The 20574-nt window shown below is 39.8% G+C and overlaps 1 protein-coding gene across 1 annotated transcript in view; it reads left to right on the forward strand.

Annotated features, from left to right (window-relative positions):
* eif2b3 (eukaryotic translation initiation factor 2B, subunit 3 gamma) overlaps positions 1 to 20574 on the forward strand; it is a 141296-nt gene that overhangs the window by 22651 nt on the left and 98071 nt on the right. Inside the window, exons 3-5 of the mRNA XM_043699051.1 lie at positions 1960 to 2102; positions 11736 to 11895; positions 20134 to 20245. Coding sequence (XP_043554986.1) covers positions 1960 to 2102; positions 11736 to 11895; positions 20134 to 20245 — 415 coding nt within the window. The remainder of the gene's footprint in view (positions 1 to 1959; positions 2103 to 11735; positions 11896 to 20133; positions 20246 to 20574) is intronic.

The following is a 20574-nucleotide window of genomic DNA, read 5'->3' on the forward strand; positions in this document are numbered from 1 at the left end:
GTCAATGCGAATGAGGGGGAATCGCTCCATGGGTTGGAGTCACACCTAGCACACAGGAAGATAGTTGTGGCTACTGGAGATTAGTCATCTTAGCTCCTGGGCATTTCTGCAGGTGTAGCTCATGATAGCATCCCAGGCCCAACCATCTTCAGGTGCTTCATCAATATCTTCCCTCCACAGTAACATCAAAAGTGAGGATGTTCACTGATGATTGCATTATGACAACACCATTTTACATATCTCAGAGATTGAAGATGTCCATGTCCACAGGCTGCAAGATTTGGACATTATTTGGGTTTGGGCTGACAATTAGCAAATAATGTTCACACCATGCAAGTCCCAGACAATGGCCATCTCTAACAGCAGAAAATCTAACCGTTGCCATCACCGAATCCCCCACCATCAACGTTCTTGGTTATTATTAACCAGAAACTAAACTGGACTAGCCTCATGAATACTGGTTACAAGTGCAAGTGAGATGCTAGAAATCTACAATATTCTGCAATGAGTAACTTACCTCCTGACTTTCCAAAGCTTGTTTACTACCCAAAAGGCACAAGTCAGAAGAGTGATGGTATACTTTCCAATTGCCTGGATGAATACAGCTTCAACAGCAGTCAAGGAGCTTGACATCATAGAAGACAAAGCAGAAACATGAGAACATTACCCACCTGGAGGTTCATCTTCAAACCACAGACTATCCTGACTTGGAAATATATTGCCATTCTTTCAGTTTTACTAAGACAAATTTTCAAGTACAGGCAGTTCTTCCAGAACGCAATAGTTGCGTTCCTGTACAGCCCTACGCTACACAAAAATCACACAATATAAATAACATTTAAAGTGTTGGCGATCTTATTGCCTTATAGCCAACACGAACGTTAAAAGTTTGTGCTTTATTCACCCAATCATGTTGCAGCCAATTTGCATAAACAAAAGGTGCATTTTAACAGAACTGACTGTAATCAATTGCATATCCTCCCAAAGTGGTGTATGGGAAGCTTTCCTTCATTAGCCAGGGCATTGAATTTGGAGCAAGGAAGTCTTATTACAACTTTATAAAACATTTGTTAGGCCACAGATGGAATACTGTGTGCAGTTCTGGTTGCCACACTATTAGAAGATTATGACTGCACTTGAGTGGATGCAGAGGAGATTCATCAGGATGTTGCCTGGGATGCAAAGTCTCAGGTTGCAAGGAGAGAATGGACTGACTAGGTTTGTTTACCTTGGAAAAGAGGAGTCTGATTGAGGTATACAAAATTATGAGGTATAGACACAGTGGATCATGAGAATCTTTCCCCATGGCAGATACATCTATGACCAGAGGGCAAAAGTTTAAGGTGAGGAGTAAGTCATATGGGTAAATTGAGTTTTTGAGATTAAACTTTTGGCAAATTGGACAAGTCAGCTCATAGAGGAGTAGCAGTTTTGAGAAGTTGAAATCGTATGATATCAGTTCTCAACAGGGCCAACACAGCATGGGTGACCCATTTTGCACTGTTTTGGAGTGCACTCACAGCCCATGCTCTCATCCTCTGATTGTTTCTTTGTCAGACTAACTCCCTTTCTGTTGCTTCCCTGCCTAACTCTCTTTCCCCCTCTCACTTCGGGCCTGTCCTTGCTCAGAGTGTGGGTTCGATAGAGAAAACAGTACAGTGCACTCACAGCCCATGCTCTCATCCTCTGATTGTTTCTTTGTCAGACTAACTCCCTTTCTGTTGCTTCCCTGCCTAACTCTCTTTCCCCCTCTCACTTCGGACCTGTCCTTGCTCAGAGTGTGGGTTCGGTAGAGAAAACAGTGAGTGTAAAGTTGTCAGTGTACAGGTTGTAAGTAGGAAGAGTTTGACATGTGGTCAGACGTTGGGTCAACCTTTCAGATATTATCACCTATTAGTTGTGTATATAATGGTGCTCTTCCAATGGAAAAGATTATGAAGAGTTTTCTTTCTTTTGCAGAAGTAATAGTGGTTACAACAAGGGAAGTACAGAAACAGCTACCACAAATAGACACAAAACTGAATTTGGATACAGTCTGTATTCCAGAGGACACTGACATGGGAACTGCGGACTCTTTACGACAGATTCATGGAAAAATTAAGGTAGTGCATTATTTTGAGTTAAAATCCCTTTTAAGGAGTCATCAATAATTGTTATGTTTGTAAGTGTACTCAGAGAATCATTGCTCATGCCTCTGCCTGGGCTTTTAAAGGAGCGTTTTAGTGTATTCATCTGGACTCTTTGAGTATATGTTTCGATTCTTACTGAGTTTCTGGAATAAGTTTTCTCTTTCCCTACTTGTTGTTTCTTGCCAGTTTTGCAGTTTCTTTAGTCTTTTCCACATTCTTTGCGCAATGTAATATTCTGTGACTTCAGTCAATCTGTGTAACCATCACTTATCATCTAATTTTGCCAACCTCCGTCTGTAACTTGCTTTGCAAGTGTAACTAAATTGTTTTTTTTAAAGACTGTTTCTCATGCTGACATGTCATTATTTTCTCACCCAATCTGTGCACAGATTTCATATTGCTGCTTCCCAGCCTCCAGCTGAAATAAATTAGTAAAATGGGGATTATTTTATTGAATAAAGATTTTTGTACTTGGACATATTGGGGCTGTTGCACATCCAGTGGTTGGAAAAAATGTTTTAGTTGAGCCCACAAAAATTCCCATAGCTTCTCATTCGCCTCTAGAAAGCTTGCAAAAAACAAACAAACTGTCTCTGCATTTGTTAGCTTTTCCTTTGATTCATTTTGTGTGGTTTCTTTACTATGCCTTCGTAACATCTAGCTTTCTCACTCCTCACATTTAATTTTTTTCAGTTTATTTTTTCACCTCCGTTCCTTTTTACTCTTCTAACTCCTGGTATCTTCTATTTGCTAACCAATAATGGCTATTTCTGTAGCTAACCAACTGGAAAAAGTAAATGTGATCTATGAAGCCAGCTTTCATTCTGGGCTCTTATTTTTCCAATATTACTGTCACTTGGTTCATAACATTGTCTTCGAGGAGAAAGTGAGGACTGCAGATGCTGGAGATCAGAGCTGAAAATGTGTTGCTGGAAAAGCGCAGCAGGTCAGGCAGCATCCAAGGAACAGGAGAATTGACGTTTCGGGCAAAAGCCCTTCTTCAGGAATTCCTGAAGATGGGCTTATGCCCAAAACGTCGATTCTCCTGTTCCTTGGATGCTGCCTGACCTGCTGCGCTTTTCCAGCAACACATTTTCAGCTCATAACATTGTCTGCCAAAGGTGGCCACATATCTCCATCTTCCATTTCTGTCAGAGTCAGGTATAGTCATCATTTAAGACATATCAAGTGTATAGACTATTTTGAATAGTTCATCTTCATTCAGCTTTTTTTTAAACTTGTTCATGGGATGTGGGCATTGCATTTGTTGCCCATCCCTAATTGCCCTGAGTCAACCCTATTGCTGTGGATCTGGAGGCACAAGTAGCCAGACCAAGTAAGGGCAGCAGTTTCTTTCTCTAAAGGACATTAGTGAACCAGATGGGTGTTTCCAACAATCAACAATAGTTTTATGGTCGTTATTAGACTCTTAAAGACTCTTACATTGAGATTAAGAGAATTCAAATTCCAGCATCTGTCATGGCAGGATTTGAACCCTGGTCCTCTGAACCTTACTTGGGTCTCTGGATGAATAGTCTAATGATAATAACGCTAGGGAATCACATCCCTGTGAAGTGACTTTTTTTTTTAGAATGCTTCTACTTCAAATTTTGGAAATTTGAAATAGAAGTCCTGAAAATACTCAGGTCTGGCAATATCCTTGCAGAGATAAACAGAGTTAATGTTTTGGTTTGCCGTTATTTCATCAAAACCTGGTAGAGGGTGACTTGGTGACTTTTTTGCCCCTTCACAATTTCTACTACTTAGATCAGGTAGCTTTACAGCCTCCAGAATTCCATGTCTACTCTCCAGGCTTCCATAACTCCTGGGACTGCTACAAAGCTCTTCTTGATAATGGACTCTCTGCTGCCATGGCTAGGCTAGAACCAGTTTACTGAGGCTGCAGTGTGTCCTGAATTTAGGGCAGGCTGACTCTCTGGGTGAAGGTGGTACTGTTCTCAGCATTTGCAGTGGATTGTGAGCATAAGCATTTTGTTTTGTCCCAGTTCCAGAAACCCTGATGCTTGGTCATGAAACGGTGTGTGAGTTGACTGGTGCTCTACAGTTGGTTATATTTACTTGTTTCGTAGTCTTTTTTGCATTCAGACTTGCTTTTTTTTTAGATTAGATTACTTGCAGGTGGAAACAGGCCCTTCGGCCCAACAAGTCCACACTGACCCTCCGAAGAGCAATCCACCCAGACCCATTCCCCTACATTTACCCCTTCACCTAACACTACAGGTAACTTAGCATGGCCAATTCACCTAACATGTACATTTTTGGACTGTGGGAGGAAACCGGAGCATCCGGAGGAAACCCACGCAGACACGGGGAGAATGTGCAAACTCCACACAGACAGTTGCCTGAGGCGGGAATTGAACCCGGGTCTTTGGTGCTGTGAGGCAGCAGTGCTAACCACTGTGCCACCATGCCGCCCAACCTTCGACAATTTTGGTAACTGCTTCTACTGCACATAGCAGGCAAATTCCTGTAAGACTAATACACCCACTAAACGATGATCACTATGTTACAAAGAAAAAACTGAGAAGACTTATGCTTGATTCAGTATGGAAGGTAAGTGAATGGCTTGATACTAGTGAGTGACTTATTAATAATAGCATTAATGGAGTTGATGTCCAAGACAGATACTAGAATTCCTATTCCAAATATCAATTGATTTCTGTGTATAAGCAGAACATTTATCTGTTGTTTCACAATTATGTAATTCAAAATGCCGTTTCCCTCCACTATAAACTTGTTTATTTAAATCCATTTAAATACTTGATAAGCAAATATTTCTGTTAAGTGTTTAGAAGTTGAACATTGGGAACCTTGATGATAACTACATCCTGTGCAGTCACTGTTGTTTAATAGAGTAATTTTTTATCGTTTATTCTTTCTGCAGAAATTGCATTTTTGTTTTGTTTGTATCCCACATTCCACAGTGTTAGTTTTCTGTGTAATGTGTTGAATTTACTCTAGTAATTTAGAGGTAATCACAAAATACAACAGTCTTATACTTTTAATAAAAGTGCTGCATGAACTTTTTGCAATATTCCTTGATGAAATCGTTATAACTGTTAATGTTTGTAGAAATGGGGTTATTCATGTCACAGTGTGTGGTTTGAGGTACTGAGTGGAGGCTCACTATGAAGAAAACCAGAAAGGAGCCTCTCATGCATCTCTTAGTCATAATCTATAGAAGGGTATTGGCAAACGTTTCCTTTTTTAAGGATGATTAATAATGCAGGTTTGGGGTTAGTTTTTTCAAGTACAATCTTAATAAAGTTAATCTATATTACATTTTAGAAATAGCATTAATGTTGTAAACCTACCATGGTTCGACTATTAATATCTTACCCATTATCCTGTCAGCTGCCTTAGCTGCTCCTGACCTGCCCTGTCCCCAACCCTCCAAGTATTGTACTGTAGGATCCATAACTCTGTACTTTCTTGACTATTTTTTCTACCACCCTGTTGAAACTCACTTTTTTTGGGAAACCACCTACGTTTCTCCTTGAGCTCTTTCTCATTCAGCCTCAGATTGCTCAGTGCTTCTTCCAGCTTCCCACACTGGCTCACATTAATCGTTCATTTTTTTTTCAGTTACCACCACCATCCCTTCCTCAAAATTATCAGTCTGTAAGTCATTTATGCTGTTCACCTGCTATTCCATGTGAAATATCCCTTTCTTGACTTGTTGCCTTCAAGCTATATTCTTATCTTTTCTGATTCAAATCCTTTTAGTTCAGTCTTCGCTCTTCTCTCAGCACATGAATTACATCCTCTTTGAGTGTTTGTAGTGCATTATCCATCTTAGATTCCTCCATGGTAATGTTCTCAAAAGCATCTCTATTGACCAGGTGCATGATTGGTTGTACTGTTTTCTATGTGAATGTAACCTGTGCATCTTTATCAATGATTTCTTTCCAACCCAACAGACTGTTGCCCCTGGAGTTTCCCAAAGCATCTAACTGTCTTTCTGCTACTTCGTTCACAAGCATAGAACCAGCTTCAATAGTTTATACCAAAGACATGCAAGAGAGGGGTGAAAGGAAGCAAAGGCCTAGTGATATTATCACTAGACTATTAATTCAGAGACCAGGCATTGTTCTGGGGGCCTGGGTACAAATTCCACTATGGCAGCTGTTGGAATTTGAATTCAATAAAAAACTGGGAATTAAGAGTCTTAATGATGATCATCAAACCATTGTCAAATGTTGGAAAAACCCATCTGGTTGACTAATGTCCTTTAGGAAGGAAACTGTCAACTTTGCATGGCCTGGCCAACATGTGACTCCAGACCCACAGCAATGTGGTTGGCTTTTAACTGCCCTTTGGGCAAATATGGATAGACAATAAATGCATTCCCTGAATGAATTTTTTTAAAAATCAATAGCACTTTTAACTATCTGTGTCTTGATGGACTATTTGTAAGACATCAAGCTTTGGTTATGTCCTAACTTTAAGAAACAAGGCTATGTCTTCATCACTGACTGCAAACTTCTATATTGTCGTTACCTCTCCTCCAAGTCATGATCGCTAAGCATAACAGGGTGTTATAAGCTCAGTGTGCTGTTTAATACAGCGGTGAGCTTTAGATCCCTTCTTGCCTCCTCTACCCCTATGTTAACCCTCGATACCTACTGACCAATATATTTTTTTATTAATTTTTCTCCTTGGTCTGTGACCGTTGACATGTTGCCCAACTTAGTTGCCCTTGATTTGAGTGGCTTCCCATAGGCTGTTTCAGATGTAGTCATTGAGGCAAGTGCATACATTACTGTGGGTTTGAAGTCATATGAGGGTTTCGGTAGGTAAGGGCAGCAGACTTCCTTTCACCCCTTCCTATTTCCACACTAACCCCTCCCAAACTTGTCCAAAACATTCAATTTCTCTTTTAGCTTTTATTTAATTGTTTTTCACCCTACTATTTGGAAAATAATCTGGATCCTACTTTCCATAATTTGTTCCCAAATCACTTTGCCTCTTCAGCTCTTCCTTCCTATTTCATTTTACTCAGCCAGGTCAATACGTTTGCCTCCGGACGTTATGCAGCCTGGCAAACTTAAGCATGCGTCTACCTCCTATCATGTAGTAATACCTCCAAAAAATCCCCAGATGTGGCTATTTAAAATTGCAATTTCTCATCTTTGGTTAAAGTAAATAGTTAGCAGGAAAATCGACGTTTCGGGCATGAGCCCTTCTTCAGGAAAGCCCTTCTTCAGCCCTTCCTGAAGAAGGGCTCATGCCCGAAACGTCGATTCTCCTGCTCCTTGGATGCTGCCTGACCTGCTGCACTTTTCCAGCAACACATTTTCAGCGCTGATCTCCAGCATCTGCAGTCCTCACTTTCTCCTAAAGTAATAGTTAGCCCATATGATAATGTTACAAGTTCCATGGCTGAAGAACACTTTTTGATTCAATTGTGAAAAATCCAAAGAAAATCTTATGATAACCTAAGGTTGAAATTACCATCATGTTTAATTAATTTGTGTAAAATTCCAGAATGAGATTCTTAACTAATCACTGGGTTTAATTACACTTGAAACTGAATTATTGTTCAAAGCATTCCAGATTCAAGTTGAACTCTAATTTGTTAAAGATGATTTTTAACTTTTTTTAAAGCCATACAAAGGATAATAGGAATGAGTAACCTAATCACTGAAACATTTTAGAAATTATAAATATATATGTAACTTAATACCTAATTGTAAACGTGTAAAATCATTACATTGTATCTTAGAACATCTATAATTATGAGCAGCATGTTTTTGTGAAAATAGGATGAATTGAAAAACGAAAATCAGAAAATGCTGTAAATACTTAGCTGTTCTAGCAGCATCTGCGAAGAGAGAAACTAAGTTAACTCTACAGGTCTTTCATCAGAATTAGAAAATGGAATACATTCTTTAATTAATTATTTTTAATTTCATTTTAACATGCACAGTCCTCTAAGTATAATTTCTGTATTTGTGTAAATTCCTTTTGCAAAGGGTTGGATAGAAAGATTGTGAGACAAGGTTTTCTATGTTTTTTTATTCATAGAAAATATCACTGAAGGTAGAATAAATGCACATATACAGTTAGTTTGAACTTTCAAGTGATCCATCTTTCTGTATTCCCATCCAGGATAGAAGTGAGGCGTATCAGTGCATTCGCGAACCTGAAATGACACATTCTAGCACATTGAAAACAAAACTGAAAGGAATGTCATTTCTTTTGAAGTTTTAAAGAAATGTACTCTGGACTAAATTAGGTGTTTTAATTTGTTTAAAGACTATGTTTATTTTCCATGTGACTGATATAGCACACGAGTTGACCAGAGAAAGTGTGACATTTTGATGTTTATGGAGAGTCTATACTCTGATTTATTTCCTTCATTATATCATGAAGAATTACTGATCTGTTTGGTTTTGGCTGGCTGATTCCACTGCTACATTTAACTTAGTGAAAAGTTAATTTGTCCTTCAGCCAGATAAATTGCATAATACTTCACTCTGCTTATAAATTATTGTTTTGAAAAATATCTACATTATATGTAATTTCAAAGTGATGCACTGTAGTATGATTTGGATACTGATGTCAAATCCTTATCAGTTGCCAAATAAATTAAACCAAGTCCTTTAAAGAGAGATATCTCCAGCACCACACTTTTTGGCATCTGCACTGACATCATTGTTTTGTTTGTACTCTTTTCTTACCTTTTCTAAAGGTGAACTGCTTGTTCAATAAACCTTACTTTTTCCTGTTATCACCCAGAGATTCAGGTTGGCAACTTGTTCTGGTGATAAGTATCAAATTGACAGATTTCATAAACAAAATTTCACATGGATTTTACAGTGTAACCTTTCCATCTCTGGCATAAATCAAGATTTGCAGCATCAGAAACTTATATCTCCGTTCTACCTCTATGGTGGTGCCTCAATTTATTCCATTGCTGTTGAGCCAATGTTTAAAAAAATGTCAGTACACTTCATACTCAACACTTTATAGAGACATAGAGTCATACAGCACGGAAACAGATCCTTAGTACCAAGTCGTCCATGCTGACCAAGTTTTCTGAACTAAATCGGTCCCATCTGCTTGTCTTTGGCTCATATCCCTCTAAACGTTTCCGATTCATGTATCTGTCCAAACGTCTTTTAAATGTTGTAACTATACCTGCACCTACCACTTCCTGTAGAGGTTCATTCCACATATGAACTACCCTCTCAGGTCCCTTTGAAGTCTTTCTCCTCTCATGTAAAAAATATGCCTCCTAGTTTTGAATTTCCCCACCCTTTGCTAATCACCATATCAATGCCTCTCATAAGTTTATAAACTTCTACAAAGTCACCCCTCAACTCCTGTGTTCCAGTGAAAGAAGTCCCAGCCTGTCCAGTTTCTCCTTATAACTCAAACCCTCCAGTCCCAGTACCATTGTTGTACATCTTTTCTGCACCCTCTCCAATTTAATAATATCCTTCCTATAGCAGGACAACCAAAACAGTACACAGTACTCCAAAAGTGGCCTCGCCAACATCCTGCACAACCTGAACATGACATCCCAACTCCTATACTCAATGGTCTGAGCAATGCAGGCTAAGTGCCTTCTTAATCACCCTATCTACCTGTATCTGAACTATGTACCTGAACCCTAGGTCTCTCTGTTCAATAGCACTGCTCAGGACCCAACTATTAACTGTATAAGTCCTACCCTTTTCATTTTACCAAAATGCAATATTTCACATTTGTCCAAATTAAATTCCATCTGCCATTCCTCAGGCCAATGGCCCAATTGATCCAGATCCCTTTGTAATCTTAGATAACTTCCATTGTTGACTATACCACCAAGTTTTTCAGATTAATTTTTATGACATAAGGTGTAGAAATGAACAGTTTTAAACTTGATATTTTAGACATTGAAACTGTACGGTATCATTTAACCTGAGAAATGAAGCATTTAAGTGCTTGGTCCAAATTGGTAAGGAGCAAATTGGTGCCTATGGGATGTCATATTGATGCAATGTGTTGAAATATGCAATCTGAAGAGAGATGTCACTTTGTAGCTGGTGATTGTTGTTGCCAGTTGTTCCAATAAGATTTCTGACCATCCGGATCTGTTAGTAACCACATCATTGGATTGTGCAAAGGCAAAATACAGTTTAATTGCTGCTTGTTTTCCTGTTACTGATAAACTAGTGCTAGTGGTGCAGGCACCACCAAGACAAAGGAGCAAAAAGCAGTTACATCGGCACAAATGGTAGCTAGTGCTGATAAATCATGGAAACTTATTGCTGTTGTAGCTGATGGTAGTTTGATGTAATGGCTTGATATATGTGCTAGGTATTAGATTATAAGACTGACTTTTATACATGTGCAAAGAATAAGTATTTGTTGCTGCATTTGAGTATGCTGGAGAGATCATTTTTTAAAATTCTTTGAAGCATGTTGTCAATCTGAGCTTCTGTTTTTAGGTCAGCACATTAATTATCCACGAAGTAATAGAATTTACGTTAACTCTGCTTTCTTCTCCCAGATGCTGCCACACCTGCTACATTTCACCAGCAATTTTTGATTTAATTATGCACAAGGTGGTGTATTTTGGAATATCATACCCTTTTTAACCCTATCAGCATATTTTATAAAACAGTTAACTGGTTGCATTAATATAGTTTGTCTCTGAATCAGTAGATTGTACTGGGACTTGAGCATATAGACCAGGATGACTCTACAATACATACTGAGGGAGTATTTCATTATCCTTAGTCTTTGGCTGAGACTTTAATGTGTCCAGATGCTGAGAAAAAGGTCGGATGGAATATAAGCATCTGGGAGCATGGAGGTCTCTTAATCGTTTATGCATCTCTCAGTGTAACGAAGAGCAGAATGCCAATTTATTCATCTTATTTGCTCTTTTCAGGACTTTGCTGTGCGCAAGTTGATTGCTTTGACAGAAAAACAAAACTGTTTCACAGTCCATTAAGTTCTGTGTCACATTCTATTTGAAAGGCATTATTTGATTACATTTGGAGTCATTGGGTTTACAGCCAGGAAGAGGCCCTTCAATCCATCATGTCTATGCCAATCATCAAGAACCTATCCACTCTAATTCATTTTCCAGCACTTGGCCTATAGCCTTGCAAGCCAGGCACTCCAAGTGTTTATCTAAATAATTCTTAAATATTATCATAGTTCCCATCACCCTGTGGATGAAAGAAGTTCCCCCTAAATCTCCAGTCCTTAATCTTAAATCTATGCCCCAATTATTGATCCCTCTATTAATATTAAAACGTTTCTTCCAATCTACCCTATCTATGCCCCTCCATTTTATACGTCTTAGGTTCCCCATCAGCTTTCTCTGCTCGAAGGAAAACAACCCAGTTTGTTTAATCTGTCTTCACAGCTGAATCACTCAAGACCAGGCAATGTTCTGGTGAATCTATTTTGCCCCCTCTCTAGTGAAATATTTCCTATAGTGTGCCAATGCTACTCATGTAGACTGAATATCTAATCTATCTTTTTTTTTTTAACTGTTGGCCCTTCCTACTGTCAACATCTATAGTTTCTAGACACAGCCGACATATTCAACAAAAAATTGAAAAGTTGTTTTTCTTTTCACAGACCGACGTTTTGGTCGTCAGTTGTGATCTCATTACTGATGCAGCTCTACATGAGGTGATAGACCTGTTTCGTGCACACGATGCCACAGTGTCCATGCTGATGCGAAAGGCACATGATTTTACTGAACCTGTGCCAGGCCAGAAAGGAAAAAATAAAGAAGGTAAAGTTTTCTCAGGATGAAAAATGTATGAGCAATTGATTTTTGAAAATATCGGCAGGTAGTCTAACGTAAGTGCACAGACTCCTTATGGAGGCCTCTTCAGTGTTGTAACAAAAGTATTATAGAATGCACTCCAAGACGATAACCTAATTCTTTCCTTGTCATCATGTTTAACACTGTTTGAGAAGATTCACTTGTTCCATGTTGCTGTGGCTCCATGCAGGTCACTGAAACAGAAGTTCTCATTTACTTTTTCTCAGTCTCAAAATATTAACTCTGTTTCCCTCTCAACGGATATTGCTATATTTCTCCTGCAGTTACTGTTTTTACTTCTGATTTCTAGCATCCACAGTGTTTTGCTCTTAGCTAAAGTTAGTGAAGTACATTTGGAACAAAGTCACTAATATTACTGAAACTTTATCTTACATGTAACGGAATAAATATGAATGCCATATTTCAAATGATGGCAACAATTTATGCTACAGGAGAAATAGATGAACTGATTGGTTGGCAAATTGACTGTGGCTGAGGCATTTTCAGAAAAGTTGAAACTTTATTGCTGGAACAGCACAGCAGGTCAGGCAGCATCCAGGGAACAGGAGATTCGACGTTTCGGGAAGTTTCGACTTTGATCTCCAGCATCTGCAGACCTCACTTTCTCCTCCCATTTTCAGAAAAGCACAATGCTCTATCATATTCCTTTCTAGTGCACAGAATGTATATAAATTAACCAAGCTCCACTGATTATCTTAAATTACTGTTGTGTAGTTATTAGCAATTCATTGGCTCAATAATCATGGAATTACATCCAGGAGTTTTGGTTTGGATTTTGCAAGTGTGGGTTGGTTGAGTACTCTGCTTATTTTGAACAGCCAGAGGAACATGGTTGATTTGGTAGACTGTACATTTCAATGATTGGCCAATTTACCTGACATTGCACTAACACAGAAATACATATTCAACATTATAGTAGAAAGAGCATCTTTTTGGACTGATAGTAGCCAGTTGTATCACCACTGTATAGTAAAACGTAAAATGACTGACTTATTGTGCTGTTCAAGTTCAAAGTCATTAATGTAATGTAACTGAATGCAGCTGTAAATCTGTGCCCAGTAAGGTCCAACAAACAGCAGTGAGAAAATTGGCCAGATAATCAGTTCTGGAGGTGTGGTTGGGTAAATAATTATGAGGAAACTGGGAGAACTCCATTGTTCAAATATTTGATTTAATTTGGTTTATTTATTGTGCCGTGTTCTTAAGTATAGTGAAAAGCTTTGTTTACAAGCAGTACAGGCGGATCAGAGTAAGCAAGGATATACAGATCATAGGGTTGAAAAAAGACTTAGTTGCATACAGGTTACATCACACAGGGCATGTGCTAGGCAAGATCAATAATAGCAAGATCATTATTATTTGAAGTTAGAGAGTTCATTCATCCGTCTAATATCAACCGGGAAGAAGGTATTCCCGAACCTGCTGGTCTGTGTGTTCAAGCTCCTGAAGAGGTTGTAGGAGAGCATTACCAGGGTGCGATGGGTCTTTGATGATGTTGGCAGCCTTTCTGTGGCAACAAGCCGTGTAAATGGAGTCCGTGGACGGAATGTTGGCTCCTGTGATCGTCTGGGTTGTGTGCTCAACCTTCTGTAGTTTCTTATAGTTCTGGGCAGAGCAGTTGCCATTCCAGGCCATTAAGCATCCGGACAGTATGCTTTCGCAGGTATATCTGTAGATGTTGGTGAGGGTCCGTATGGACATGCCAAATTTCCTGAGCTACCTGAAGAAGACGAGGTACTGTTGTGCCTTCTTGACTGTCGCATCTATGTGGGAAGTCCAGGGCAAGTTGTCATTTATCGTCACTCCTAGGAACTTGACGCTCTCCACCCTCTCGACTTCTGTTCTGTTGATGTAGATGAGAGAGTGTGCTCTCCCTTTCTTTATGAAGTTAATGATCAGTTTTTTAATTTTGCCAGCGTCGAGAGAGAAGTTGTTCTCATTGCTCCACTTCACCAAGCCCTCTATCTCCTTTCTGTATTCTGACTCATCGTTGTTAGATATCCATCCGACACTGTGGTGTCACCTTGTCAGCAAACTTGCAGATGGCTTTCATTCAGAATTTGGCAGGGTTCTGGGTGTACAGGAGTAAAGTAGGTGGCTGAGGATGCATCCTTGGGGGGGTTCCTGTGTTGAGTTTTATTGTGGAAGATGTGCAGTTGTCCATCTTCATTGATTGTGGTCTGTGGGGCAGAAAGCTGAGGATCCAGTTGCAGAGGGCAGAACCGAGACATAGCTCTCAGAGTTTTGAGATCAGTCTGGAAGGGATAATGGTGTCGAAGGCAGAGCTGTAGTCGATAAACAGAAGTATGACAAAGGTGTCCTTGTTGTCCAGATATTCCTGGGATGAACGCAGGGCTAGGAAAATGGCATCCACTGTGGACCTGTTTCGCTGGTAGGCAAATTATAAAGGATTCAGGTAGGATGGGAAACTAGAGTTGATGTGGGCTATGACCAGCCTTTCAAAGCACTTTATGGTTATGGAGGTCAGAACCACTGGGCAGTAGTCATTAAGGCATGTTTCATTTGGTTTCTTAGGTACTAGGATGATGGTGGTGGTCTTGAAGCAGGTGGGGACTTCGGCTTGTAGGAAGGAGAGATTGAAGAGATCGGTGAATACCTCTGCCAGTCTGTCCACATAGGATCGAAGTGCTTGTCCAGGGACTCCATCTGAGGCCGTCGCTTTCCTTAGGTTGACTGATGTCTGCAACGTTGACAGTGAGCACAGATTCGACCAAGGCTGTCAGGACAGGTGACATGGCGCCACTGGCATTCTGCTTGAACTGTGCATAGAAAGCATTGAGCGCATCAGGGAGGAATGTCTTTGTCTGCTTCATTTTGTATTCTGTAATGTTGTTAGGCCTTGCTACAGGTTGCAGGAGTCAATTTAATTAGTTTGGGCCTCTAACTTGGTCTGGTACTGCCTTTTGGCATCCCTGATGGCATTGTGGAGGTCATATCTGGATTTCCTGTCTGAGTCGCCCCAGACTTGAATTCTGCACGCCTGGTCTTCAGTAGGGAGTGGATTTCCTGGTTCATCCAAGGTTTCCGTTGGAGAACACTCAGATTGACTTCTTTGGTGCACAGTCCTCTATGCATTTGCTAATGAAGTCTGTGATGGTGGTAGTGTCCTCATCTCAGTTTTCCACTGAGTACTTGAGTACGCTCCAGTCCAACGATTTCAAAAAGTTCCCGAAGACAGTCTTCCGCTGCATTGGATCAGCATTGTATTTCTGTTTGTGAAGGGTCCTCCTATTTTAGCTTCTGCTTATAAGCTAGGAGGAGGAACACAGCGCTGTGATCTGATTTTCTGAAGTGTGGATGCGGAATGGAGCAGAAGGTGTATTTAATGGTTGTGCAGTGGTCCAGATTGTTCTGTCCTCTGGTGGGGCAGGAGGTGTGTTGGTGGTATTTTGGCAGCACCCTCTTGAGGTTAGCTGGGATCTTTTACATCCATCTGAGGAAAACTGAGGCCTTCGCTTAATATCTCATCTGAAAGATATCACCTCCAACAATGCAAGACTCCTTGGTTACTCTGATGTGCCATCCCAGATTATATGCTCCAATCTGTGTAATATCATTTGAACTCTAGATCTACAGAATGTTATCACTGAACAAAGATTAACAGTTATAGTTGAAGCAATTTGATTCATTTTCAACTTATTGTGTTCATTCGTTGGATGTGGGCTTCACTGGCTGGGCCAGCATTCACTGTCCATCCCTATTTGCTGGTGGGAAGGTGGTGGTGAGCCGCTGTCTTGAACCACTACATCCCTTGGGTTGTAGTTGTACCCACTGTTGGAAATTGGGGACATATTTAAAACTGAATTGTTTTGGTATTCCATATTCAGTATTTTCTGTATACTTTTTGTGTTACAGCAGTAACTAGCATTCTACAAAAATAAACACATCTCTGGTCTAAGATCAAAATGTGAAACTGCAGGAGATGGGAGAGATACTAAATGAGTATTTTTGCATCAGTGTTTAATGTGGAGAAGGATATGGAAACTAGAGAAATGGAGAAATAAATATTGATATCTAAGAAGTGGCAGATGGAGTACACCGTGGGAAAGTGTGAGGTCATGCACTTTGGTAGGAAGAATAGAGACATGGACTATTTTCTAAATGGGGAGAAAATCCAGAAGTCTGAAGTCCAAGAGACTTGGGACTTCTAGTCCAGGATTCTCTCAAGCTAAACTCGCAGGTTGAGTCAGTAGTTAGGAAGGCAAATGTGATATTCGCATTTATTTTGAGAGGACTTGATTTTCAAAGTAGGGATGTAATTCCGAGGCTCTGTAAGGCTCTGGTCAGACCACATTTGAAGTATTGTGAGCAGTTTTGGGCCCCGTATCTCAGGAAGGATGTACTGGCCTGAGCGTGTTCAGAGGAAGTTCACGAGAATGGTCCCAGGAATGAAAAGCTTAATACAGGAGGAACGTTGGAGGATTGTGGTTCTATATTTAATGAAGTTTAGAAGGATGGGGGGAATCTAATTGAAGCTTACAGAATACTGAATGGCCTGGATAGAGTAGATGCTGGGAAAATGTTTCCATTGGTAGGAGAGACTAGGACCTGAGAGCTCGGCCTTAGAGTAAAGGGAAGACTTTTTAGGATGGAGATAAGGAGAAACTTCTTCAGCAGAGAGTGATGAATCTATGGAATGCACTGCCATAGAAGCTGTGGAGGCCAGGTCATTGAGTATATTTAAGATGGAGATAGATGGGTTCTTGATTGTCAAGGGGATCAAGGGTTACAGGCAGAATGTGGGAGAATAGGGTTGAGAAACTTATAAGCCATGATTGAATGGCGGATCAGACTCGATGGGCTGAATTACCTAATTTCAGCTCCTATGTCTTATCTTCAAAAATGTTCATATTACTGAGGAGGTGATGTACGATGTTTTGAAACACATGAAGGTGGATAAATCCCTGGGACCTGATCAGGTGTACTTTAGAACTTTGTGGGAAGCTAGGGAACTGATTGTTGGCCCCATTGCTGAAATATTTGTATCAACGATGACCACAGGTGAGGTGCTGGAAGACTGGACAGCTGTACAGGACATTGGGTGGGCCACTTTGGAATACTGCATGCAATTCTACTCTCCCTGCTATAGAAGGGATGTTGTGAAATTTGAAAGGGTCCAGAAAAGATTTGCAAGGCTATTGCTAAGGTTAGAGGGTTTAAGCTATTAGGGAGAGGCTGAATAGATTGGGGCTGTTTTCCTTGGAGTGTCAGAGGCTGAGGGGTGACCTGATAGAAGTTTACAAAATCATGAGGGGCATATATAGGGTAAATAGCCAAGGTCCTTTCCCCAAGGTAGCGGAGTCTGAAGCTAGAGGGCTTATGTTTCAGGTGAGAAGGAAAAGATTTAATAGGGACCAAAGGGGCAACTTTTTCATGCAGAGAGTGGTGCGTGTATGAAATAAGCTGTCAGAGGAATTGGTGGAGGTTTGTACAATTACAACATTTAAAAGGCATCTGGATTGGTATCTGAATAGGAAGGGTTCAAAGGATATGGGCCAAATGCTGGCAAATGGGACTAGATTAGGTTAGGATACCTGGTTGGCATTGGATGGGTAGGACCAAAGGTTCTGTTTCTATGCTGTACGTCTCTGTGACTCTATAAGAAAACAAAGGAAAAGCCATCAGAATCATTGAGATCTTAGCTGATGTCAAAATTTATTGGGTGCTACACTAACCTATTATTTGGGAATAGAAGAGGTTTTGTTCTTACAAACTAACTCTTAGATGAAGGTGGGCAAAGAGGCAACAGTTAAGATAGCTGTCCATTGTTACTTGTCAAGAAGGTTCAGACAGGTAATTGACATGACGTGTCATGCCAGCCCACAAAATAAGTGATATTAACAGGAGTGTAGGAAGGTGGGGAAAGGAGATCCAGGGGAGTGAGCCTTGTGGGCCCTATGGGAAGCCGGTAGGGATGTCCTGGGTCTCTGTCAATAGTACTCAGTCGTGGACGACTGTAGGATCCTCAAACCTGTAAGTAGATTTAAAATAACATTATTTGTAATTTTTACAGATTCAGAATTTAAGTATAAAAGTGTAGAACGGTTATTAAAAATGTTAAAGTTAGATCTGCTGTAGGGAGCTCGCAAGGAATTGCACGGTGTCAGCGCCATCTTTGCCTACACAACGTGGATTGTAACAATTCAAAAAGGTGGCACAACATTATCAACTAAGAGCAATGAGGGATGAACAATAAATACCTGTGTACCAAAAAAAATTCGTTCACCCACCACTTCTCAGCCTGCTAACTTCCATTGGCATTTAGCATGATGATGCCTTGATGTTTGAAATTCTCCTTCTTTCAAATATTTCTTGGGTTTGCCTGTACCATCTCAGAGCCATCCTTCAGGTTTCCAAGAATTGTGTGCTGTTTTGATACTGGCCTCTTGCACATTCCAGTTTCCATCTCTGTAGTTGGCAATCATACCTTCAACTCCTTCGTTCCTAAACGCTAGAATTTTATCACTAATCTCTCTACCTTTCTGTCTCCTCCTCTGAAATCTACCTCTTTGACCAAGCTTTTGCTTACCTAACCTAATATCTCTTTATATGGATTTGTATCAAATGTTGCTAGATGTTGGCCATATGAAGTGCCTTGAGACCTTGCAATATTAGACATTATTATACATCTAAGTTATTGATGAAACATCAAAAACATTTCTGACATTATATTCTGTGCCTGTGATGTTGCACTTTTTTTGCATCCTTCTTCATACCAGTCACATTTTGCAATGTGTTTGAGTGATCTCTGAACCCATCCCCTTTGTATACAAATTTGTAGCAGTAATTTTTATTCTAATTTATTAATTGGGCTTATTTAAGACACAGGGCTTGCTGGTTTTAGCTATATATTTATCTGACTATTTACCATTGTGACTTTTAAGTTGTTCCAATATCGTTTTCTGAATCCAATCTGAATTTCATTCTAATCAATTTTATTTCATTATTGCTTTGTTTTATGAAAGTATAGCCCTTTTATGTATTAAAGCTGGCTGTTGGTAGAATGTATCCAATACCGTTGTACAGATTGGGTTTCCATTATCCATACATCCAAAACCAAAAAGACATAAAAACCAAAGGTCTTTTTGGCAGTGGACCCAAATGGACCTGTCGACACTGTAGGACCATTCAGCTTAAGCAAAGCATTTTTTCCAAAGGCCCTGAACAGACCCTAACAGACCCAAATGAACTGTAGTGAACACAAAAAACAAAAATATCTTTCATCTGAAAACCTGTTGATGCCAATTTGTCAACTTAAATTGGATCATTCTGTTGCAGTTCCATCTGAAAGCTGATCCCCTCAAGGTTATTTCCATATGTATTATATTTCTAAGGTGTTTACTTTTATTGCTACACTTAAGCCCTCTCTTGTTCCAGTCAGAAATGCCTAGTTGAGGATCAGATTACTTTGTACAGTTTCCATCCATTGGCATCACTTGGGACTACTGCCCACAGTTTACACTCATGATGTCACTGTTGCATGATGTTTGAACATAAAATACCTATGGGCAAACTGATAATCAATTGTTTTATCGCACATATAAATATTTGTGTACATATCTTCCTTTGCATTACTTGAATGCATTAATTTGGATGACTTCCATTAATATTCTTGGCATGAAGTAAATCATGGACAGGAAAAGACTATATGATCCATCAAACCTGTGTTTTTCTCAGCCATGATGCAGTGTAGTCTTCTGAAAGGCATAAGCAAACTTTAAAAATCTCAGGACAATAAAAAGAAAAAAAATCTGAAATATTCTTCTCTGATCATGCTTTTATATTACTTTGCATTACTTACAGAGTACATTTATGAAATTTGTTCCATCGATTTACAACCATCTGCAAAACGAATCTTCAAACAGCCTTACCTTTGCAAAATTCTGCATGTGACCTCTGAGCTTTCCAAATCTATTACTGACAACCCAATATACTCTTTTTAACTATCTTAAAGTTCTGTCAGATCTCCATGAAAATTTGGCATTTCTGCTATTAATGTAACCAGCATTTCTAAGCCTCTATGAGTCACAAAAGTTGTTCAAACTAGAAATCGTTCTTGTGGCCCTCCTCTGAATCATTTCTGATGCCTCTATATCACCCAGAAGTATTGAATGATGTAGCTGAACTGACAAAATTTGTTTTGTCTTTGGTTGATGTGCACAGCTGAACAAAGGGACTTTGTTGGAGTTGATGACACGTGCAAACGTCTACTTTTCTTGGCTAATGAAGCTGACTTGGATGACGAGCTTGTCATTAAGAAGTCCTTGATGCAGAAGTGAGTAATTTCAGCACTTTTTCTATTCTGTTTCTTATTTCTTTAAAACAGGTACTAATAATTTCAAATAAATGTGGACTTAATAACGTATGACGTGCCTGCTTTTACTCTGGGAGAAAGTGAGGACTGCAGATGCTGGAGATCAGAGCTGAAAATGTGTTGCTGGAAAAGTGCAGCAGGTGAGGCAGCATCCAAAGAGCAGGAGAATCGACGTTTCGGGCATGAGCCCTTCTTCAGGAATGAGGAAAGTGTGCCAAGCAAGCTAAGATAAAAGGTAGGGAGGAGGGACTTGGGGGAGGGGCGTTGGAAATGCGATAGGTGGAAGGAGG

The sequence above is a fragment of the Chiloscyllium plagiosum genome, chromosome 11 (assembly GCF_004010195.1).
Source record: "Chiloscyllium plagiosum isolate BGI_BamShark_2017 chromosome 11, ASM401019v2, whole genome shotgun sequence".
In the NCBI taxonomy this organism is placed as follows: domain Eukaryota; kingdom Metazoa; phylum Chordata; class Chondrichthyes; order Orectolobiformes; family Hemiscylliidae; genus Chiloscyllium; species Chiloscyllium plagiosum.